We start from the raw sequence: 9,073 nt of genomic DNA on the forward strand, positions 1-9,073 counted from the left end.
AATTACTTCATCACAGCTATTAATTCCTGATACAAACCTCATACAAGTAGCATCATTATGAAGTACCAATATCACCAAATGCCAGAAAACTAGCTTTTTTCCATCATAACTAGGTGGAGGAGACAGTAGTGTCAAGTAAAGCATCCCAGCATGTTAAGCAAGCCATAATTTTACTGTGGTGCTCCCATAAAATTGTAGCTTGAGGTAGGGAAATGTGTAAATACTGGAGCAGGAGCCAGGACTCCTGGGTTCTGTGTCCGTGTTCAGCTCACTTAATTGATACTAAAGATCACAAATTAAGATTCTTGACCTATCTGCCCTTGGGAGATTACAGAGCAGTAGTTGCATGAAGCCTTTTTCTGTCTCTCAGGGAAGAATGCAGCCACCATTGGGTTTTTTTGTTACATTTTCTGTCCCCTTAAAGACTTTGCTCAGGGTACACCTTAAATCAGCTCGAAAATTGAAACTGGTCCTGAACATCACATCCAACATGCTAAGCACCTTGTCCCTCTGGAACCAAGTGGTGTCAGATATCTGAGGTCTACCCTGACTTGTTAGGCATTGATTTCTGAGTGAGATTTAATCTGTTGACTTTTGAATAGATGAGCTCTGCTGACCTCGGAGGAACTGTGCCAGGACAGTCTTTTCACACGTGTTCAAACTTGCATTAGCACTAATGGATGAGGAGGAATATTCCTAGAATCTGCTTTCCCCATGATCAGTTATTATTGAGTGTAACTTTCTGATCTGTTCGGGTTTTATATGTGCTGGTGTTGCAGCAGTTTTATTTTAACTGAAATAATGCAACATGAACATTACAGCAGATGGCTTAAATGTACATGGCAGTGTTTTCTAGTAGGAAACAATGTTATCATTGCAATAACACGATTATAACTTTAATAAATTGAACAGTGAAATAATAAAAACAGTATGTCTTAATGCACGTTCTCCTTTCTCAACGCCCTTATCCAGGTTTCTCCCATCTTGATGTCATGCTTGTGGAATGCTACGATCCAAAAGGCGACCAGTGGAATATCCTTCAGACTCCTATTCTGGAGGGTCGCAGTGGCCCTGGCTGCGCAGTCCTTGATGACAGTATTTACCTTGTAGGAGGCTACAGCTGGAGTATGGTGTGTACCTGCTTTCTGCAGTGACCCTTCCATTTCTTCTGAGCTCTTGTGGCCAGTCAAGAGCGATGCAGTAGCTGCAGGGACATTTTGGTTTGGTTTTCACCTTGCCCAGAACATGCAGTATTTGTTCTCCCTTATGCTTTTCTATTTAAATGAGTTATTATCAGATTGTGTCCATTGATATGGAGTAATATAAAAATTGGGTGTTATTTGGCAAACGTGAGTTCAGTTTATAAGGTGCTTGTAGAGGAGTCTGGTTTTCATGGGCTGAGCACTCAGCCTGTATGAAAACCAAGGGTCTTGAAGGGCTCCTAAATTAGGGCCCTAAGCCATGAGTCCAAAAAGAAAGGGGTTTTGATCTTTAAATCTGATGCGTGACTTGGATTTAACTCAGGCCATGTTTACTATGATCTTTTTTGTTCTATTACAGGGAGCTTACAAATCTTCTACTATTTGCTATAGTCCTGAGAAAGGAACTTGGACAGAACTAGAAGGAGATGTTGCTGAGCCACTTGCAGGACCTGCCTGTTCCACTGTCATACTGCCAGCCTGCGTACCGTACAACAAATGACAGGCCAGGAGCACTGACACGAACTCTGATTGCATTGGGGAAAATAATGACGGGTGACGTAACTATTTTATTAGGACAGGATTCCTGTGAAAGCAAAGCTACCATAATTGACCCCTTATTCCATATTTATGCTTTAGGAGCAAAGTAAAAGAAAACAAAAACCCAAGTGTTGTCCCATCTCAGATAGGTGCCGGTGTCTTACGAAGCAAGCAGCTAGAACACACCGAACATTACATGCTGACAGACTGCCATTTCAGACTGATTTTAACTTTTTCCTGCTGCAGAGATATTCCTCACATCAAATTTAACTTAAAAAAAAAAAAATGAAGGCTAAATGTTCAAATACAGCCTGAAGAGACAAGATCAGTATTGTGCATTGTATCTACCTGCATGTGATCTGTGTTGAAGTCATGAGGATGTTGTTTTCATGAATGCTTCGGAATTCAGATAGTGAAAAGCTCACACTGCATTGCAGAATTGTCTCCTCCTCTGTAATCCTAACCTACAGCTACTTCACATGCTCTGCAAGCAACACAGCGTCAGAAGATTATGAAAGGTAAAGAAGTATCACTCAGTTTTTGCACAGCTTGGCAACGAATACACTCTGCCTTCAAAGTCCCCGTGTGTAAGCGCAGCGGAAAGCAGACTACAATGAAAGCCATGCTTTACAGAGCACTTCCTGCAATACCAGCTTAGGGATTAGGATCAAATTCTTCTAATCACACTTGTGTAAAGTCAGAGTTATTTCACTGAAAGCACGTGGAATGACTGTTTGTTCCATTAGTATAAAAGAAATTGGGTCCTATGCCTTAAATTCTATGTTGATAAATTGTTTCTGTGACCACTTAATGAAGCACCAGAACCGTTACTTATTTTTCACTAAGGTGTTAGATAGGAGTGTCCATGCTAGTTGCTTCTGAAGACAAGAAGCCTGCATTGAACTATAAATGTCTTACTTTGGACTGTTAAATGATTATGCACAATTTTGGAGAGATGCTTTTAAGAAGTTAAAATATTCCTGTGCTGTTGATCATTAAATGTGCTCTGAAAGATACTTACTATTGATCCAAAGTAGTGTGAGGCCAGACTTTCCACTGCCTTGCAGCCTGTGTAATTATTTACACATTGCAAAGTGACTTCAGGAGGCTGCCACAGGGGACGAGTAGCATTTAGGTCTCGCTTCATATGAACTCATAACTGCTTGCACAAATCAGGCTGTCCGTGTTTTAGGCTTACCTCTTTCTGACCTGGCTTTGCAAAAGCAGTGACAAAACCTGGGCCTGATCCTTCACCACCGTGCAGTTCACACGATCATCCAAACCTCAGCAAAGTATATGCAATACTCTCCCATTGTGGTTCACCGGTGCTGCATCCATTACCCTCAGGACCACCTTCTTCGCTGGTATAAACTGACATTGCTCCGTTGAAGCCACGGGGTGTGCTTTGGTTTGTGTCAGCTAAGAATCTGGCCTTTAATTTGCCTGGTTGTGACTGGCTGCTCCAGATAACAAGGCAAAGGAGACTCATCCCGCATTTTCCCGCCTGCAGGTACCATTCACAATAGGCCTTAATGCCTGGCGCATTGAGCGGGGAGCGGGGAGCTGCTGGGGCTTGGTGTCTGCTGCAGAGGCAAATGGGCAGGAGGAAGAATTCATTATTTGCTTTGCAAAAATAGAAAGAGGGCGAATGTACACAGAAATTACACTATATATTGAAGCTTGAGAGCAATATAAATAATGGAGAGCAAATACCATGGGACTGTTTCTCTCTGGCATCGGTCCAGTTTTATTGCAGTGCAACTCCCTTGCTTGCAGCAGAATTACACAGTTGTAAAACCAGAGTAATGCAGTGAAGACTGATACCATACAAATGCAATAACCCAGCTGACGAGGTAGCTGCACGCCTGGGAAAAGCAAAAACAATTGTTTAAACTAAATAATTACCTGAAAATGCTAATATTTGAGTGTGCCGTTGGGGAGTTTTCCAGTGAGCATCACTAAGGAACTCGTAAAGGTGGAGTGTATATCCTGAAATCTCAATCCATTCCTACTATATATAGTGCAATCTTAGTTGGTTTTGTATTTATTTATATTGTTCAGATCTAAGGGATCCCTTGTAAAATATATTTGGTGCAATCATGACTTTTTTCTTTTCCTTTCCTGTTGAAAGTATATAAATATAAATATATATAAAAAGGAAACTGTTAAGATAATTAAATGAGGAAACCTTGAATGACATTTAAGATCAGGATAAGGTCTGCCATTAAACACTGACTGTCACCTGTCTCTACTAAAACGTGCCATTTTTAAAGGGTATTTGTTGTCCTTTGAAGTGGTTCTTTTTTTTACCAAGATAATTTAAAGATTTATGAGGACTGTATGTAAATCTTTCTATCTTTCAGGAAGGCATGACCAAGGAAAGTGCTAACTGAATAAGTCACACAAAGAATGTAAATTTTGTACAGTACTGGACTGTGTAAATGAAGCTTGCTCGTGGGGGAGGGGGGAGGGGGAAACTTTAAATAAAACTTTATGTACTAATTCAACTGTCTGCCATATTCCTACTTATAAAGTGTATGTACAAATAATATCTACATTAAATCCTTTGGAACTTTTTTTATCATCTAGATGTGTAAACTCCTTTTATTTTGTGGCTGTGGGTAGCAGCCTCGCTGTTCTCTCCAGGTGTCGTTACTCAGTGCTTGTAAGCACAGAGATGAAGTAAAATCTACTGAGTCAGAGCTTTCCTGGCCTGTGCTTCCAGCCCAGAAAGCCCCAGCTAGGTGCCCACAGCAGGGCCAGACCTCAGAAGCCCAGGGATGGGATCAGTCATATGCCTGTGAAATGCCTCTGCCTTGTGATGCTCCACCCCGTCCCTCTATCCTGTGGCAAGGTACGTGAAAAGGACAAGGCCTGGCTGGATGCAGTCTCACTTTGGGGAATTTTATGCTATTTGTGGTGTTTCCTCCCTCTTGAAAGTGTCCTTCCTGTGGTGTTTGACCCTTCTAACTATGGGTATTTCCATTCTTCGAGGGGAAGTGCTGGTGTGTGTGGGCAGTGGAGGAGTGGGGACAAGAGGTATTGCCAGACTGAGAAGACATCATGATGATGGTTGATATAAAACTGGAGCAGTGGCTGACACACCAGAAGGCTGTGCTGGCATTCAGCAAGACCTGGACAGGCTGGAGAGCTGGGTGGAAAGGGATCTAATGAAATTTATAAGGGCAAGTTTAGGGTCCTGCACCTAGGGAGGAAAATCCCCAAGCACCAGTATAGGTTAGGGGTTCATGTGCAGGGAAGCAGCACTGCAGAGAAGGACCTGGGAGTCCTGGTGGACAGCAAGGTCTCCATGAGACAGCAGTGTACCCTCATGGCCAAGAAGGCCAATGGTATCATGGAAGGGTTCTGCTCCCCCTCTGCTCTGTCCTGGTGAGGCCACATCTGGAGTCCTATGTCCAGTTCTGGGCTCCCCAGTTCCAGAAGGAACTACTGGAGAGAATCCAGTGGAGGGTTAGGAGGAGGATGAACAGCCTGGAGCATCTCTTACAGGAAAAGCTGAGACAGCTGGGTCTATTTACCCTGGAGAAGAGAAGACTCTGAAAGGATCTGATCAGAAGGTGGGTGTCAAGAGGATTTGGCCAGAGTCTTTTCAGTGGTGCTCAGCGACAGAACAAGGGGCAACGGGCCCAAACTGAAGAAAGTCCACCTGAACATGAGAAAACAATTCTTCACTCTGAGGGTGCCAGAGCACTGGGACAGGCTGCCCAGAGAGGCTGTGGAGTCTCCTTCTCTGGAGATATTCAAAATCTGCCTGGACACAATCCTGTGCAACCTGCTTGAGATGATCCTGCTTTAGCAGGGGGTTGGTCTAGATGAATTCCAGAGGTCCCTTCCAACCCCTTCTGGTCTGTGACTTAATGATTCTGTGACAAGGGAAAGGCAGAGGTTTTTTACCAGGAAGCAAAATCACAGTCAGTACCACTCAGTACTATATGTACTGCTCATTCATGCCTACTGACCTTTGTCATGGACCAGAAGCTTCTGGCCATCCCTGACCCTGCTGCTTGTACCAAAGGTGAGCTGTGCTGGGCAGTGGCTGACAGTGCAATGAGACTCTGATCTAACAAGAGGAGATCCATCCTCTGCCAATCTTTTTTGAGGAAGGGGGAGGCAAGTCAGCAGCGACTGCAGGGGATAGCACAAAGAATTGGATTGTATCATTAATAAGCTTGTTTCAGAAGATAAAGGGAGGGAGATGTATTCATACTGCTTTTAAGTAATGTGGCAGGAGGAGAAGCTGGAATCAGTGGGTAGAGGTATGATTTAGAAAAGAAGGGAATGAGGTGAGAAAGAAGGGGTAAGAGAGAAAGGAAAAAATAGAAACAGCCTGCAGGAGGAGAAAGTGGTATGTTCTTGTAGATCAAGGGCACAGAGAAAGGAAGGCAAGGATGGTTTCTGAGAAGCAGGCATCGGAGCAAGCTTGGAAAGAAATGGCAGGATAGGCAATGGAGCAGAAGACTAGGAAGTGCAACAGAAGAGGACATGAAATAAACATGAATGCTGAAGGTACTGCTCCTATTCAGCTAATCATTTACAGTGGTCTAGCTGTTGAGAAGGATCAAATCAGCAGAGTACTTAGGTGTTGCTGTGTTCAAGCTTCCAATGCAGGGACTTCAGCACAACAGAAATCGCGAGGGATGCCCAGCGGCACCTCTGTGCAGTGCCTGGGCTGCGGCAAGCACCCAGCTGTAGCCAGCTCCCATGGCCAGGGAGGAGAGCTGCTGCTGCTGGGAGACCCAGGGAAAGATCAGATGTGTTTCAAGTCCTGGTCCCCGCTGGGCTGTATAGAAGCGTCTTCTCCAGTTGTGATTCAGAGATGAGAGCCATCTTTGGGAGTGTAACACCTTGACTGTTCTTCTGTTCTCTGCTCGCTTTCTTGCCAAACATTATTTGTCTCTTTGTCCTCAGCAGGACCAACTTGCCCAGGTACTTCAGTGGAGCTGGGCCTGGAAAACAACAGAGCTGTGAATGGGGCTGTTTCCCGGTCCCAAAGCTGTGGTCACATCCACTGCCCCAGAAGCACAAGAAGGATGGGTTGCTGCCATCTTTCAACATGCATGGGTGCCATCAAGGAGGGCAAAGGTGGCATTTTAGATGTACTTCTTCATATGTACTGTGCACCCACCTCCCAAAAGCTGCCTTCCTGCTTTTAATGCAATGATTTACTCTGCTAGCTGCCTCTGTGAGCCAATTTCTGACAGAAACCCAGGCCAAACCTCATTATACATCTATCGTATGATAAGCACACGCATCGGTGTAGCACTCTACTCTTCCTGCTTTTAAGGGCCAGACTGTATTTCAGCTTGCAGTTTAAATGTACCTTCCAGGTACAGACAAAGGACACAGAAATCCCAAACAGTGCTCGAGAGGGCAAACCAGTAATTGCCAACGTATGCACTCCTGCTCAGTTTTAAGATACATGTTTGCATTTCAGTTGTTAGTGCAGCAACAGAGAGGAGTCAGTGTTTCAGCCTCTCAGGTCCAGACCAGGGAAGCGGCAACGGCAGTGCTGGAGGTCAGAGTGGTTACTGGGAAGGGAAAGTACACTAATGAATTCTGGAGGGCTTGTAATGCCATAAAAGATTCAGTTAATCTGCAGCATAGATGTTGATCAGCGAAACTGAACCCAACTCTCTGGACCTTGTCAGATGTATTCTGTGCATGTCAGTGTTCCACACCAATTACAGATTTTAGAAGATGCTCTCATGCAAAACTATATGCCCTAATATATAAGCCAGCTCAGATGTAACTAAAATTAAAATCTGACTGTGGCAAATCTCTGTGATCCTGATATATGAAAATCCAAATAAATGATTTGTTCCCAGAAATGAAAAATAACTTCAGCAGGAAATTTCAAAATTACTTATGCAGGATTAATCCAGTTCAATGAATGCATCTTGTGTTGATTAATAAAGCGTTCCTGCACTGCAAAGTAAAACGAGGGGAGACTTCTGGTGCTGATATATTTGTGTGTTCCTGAAGCTCCAAAGAAACGTGCGCTTGCAAGAGATGTGGTCAACCAGTGTAAACAGAGATTGAATACAAATAGCGATTTTCTAATTGTCTGGTTTCTCCCTGCAGCAGGAAACTACCTTTGTGTCATTGATTCTTTCTTGAAGAACACAGGTACCGTGTTACCTGCCAGGATGCTGAATGAGAACAGGGCGTCTGACACCATCGTACAATGACTCCCGTTAGCGTCCGGGTGACACCTGCAGTCTTACCTAGCAAAGAAAAGCAAAATCTGAACTCTTTTCTGCCGATTTCCTTGCCATGCAGAGTAGAAATTTTGGTCAAGTAGCATTAGCTTTTGTGATCTGCTACCCTTGAATTTAATGGGGCTTAGAGGTGGACAGATAAAGGGAACCTATTTAACAAGTGAAAACAAGGGAAGGAGATTTAAACAAATGGAGCATTTTCCCAAATTCTCCTTCAGCATACACACACAAAATCAATTCAGTTTATTTAAAGGGGTCTCATCCCTTAACCTAAAAACCTGTTCTTTGATTTGGAGAACGGCACTGCCATGTTTTCAAAAGGAATGGTTATTAATGGTTGAGGTATTTTGCAAAATACCTTTAAAGTCCTTGTGTTTTTATCTTCAAGAAATTATTCTTCATATCACTCTTAAGCATCTTTCAGAAAACCACCCTGGAAGGATGGTATTTGTAAAGCTTGCTTAGTACCTCAGTCTCTTGTGTGCTACACAGTTCCACATTCTTCACAATCTCGTTTCCATTTTTCTTTTTTTTTTTTTTAAGTTTGAATTTTTTTCTTCAAATGCAAAGTTGGCTGATCAAAAATATTGTGTCTGAATGGAGTAAATGAACTTTGAAGATACTTCACTGTGAACAGTGAATACTGAAGAGACTGACGATCCACTGCATAAACAGTACCTGAAAAACTACCCCTTCCTGTGGGTTTAGGGGTGTTGAGAAAGGTGTGCAAACACACGTGTACATGCCCAAAAAGTGACACATTCCTCGGCCATACCAAGGACTGCTGTGCCCTTGTTTTTGCTAAATCTGTAAACCCAGGAACAGTGCTGAAACTCGGATGTTTTTCTTTAAAAACCACCTCCTTAACTGCAAAGATGCCATTAGTCACAGCAGGGAGCATAACCAGAAGGAGGATGTCTGTAACTATAGCAAGAGAGCACATTAAACTGTAGGTCAAAATCACGACTGACTGATTACCTTCAGGGTGAAAGTAAATCTCCAGGCTTGCCAGAGTGATAGGAGACAGGACTGGCTGGGGCTGGCTGAGGTCATCCCCTGCCTCCCCCACGCCACGGTGGGGTCAGAGATGCCCAG

General features: G+C 43.6%; 1 protein-coding gene across 1 annotated transcript in view; it reads left to right on the top strand.

Moving 5' to 3' along the window:
• KLHL14 (kelch like family member 14) overlaps nucleotides 1–1,701 on the top strand; it is a gene marked incomplete at both ends in the record, with an annotated part of 58,184 nt that extends 56,483 nt beyond the window's left edge. Inside the window, 2 exons of the mRNA XM_084260464.1 lie at nucleotides 973–1,130; nucleotides 1,561–1,701. Coding sequence (XP_084116590.1) covers nucleotides 973–1,130; nucleotides 1,561–1,701 — 299 coding nt within the window. The remainder of the gene's footprint in view (nucleotides 1–972; nucleotides 1,131–1,560) is intronic.
• Nucleotides 1,702–9,073: the final 7,372 nt, after the last annotated feature.

Source organism: Gallinula chloropus, assembly GCF_964237585.1.
Source record: "Gallinula chloropus genome assembly, chromosome: 2".
Lineage (NCBI taxonomy): Eukaryota > Metazoa > Chordata > Aves > Gruiformes > Rallidae > Gallinula > Gallinula chloropus.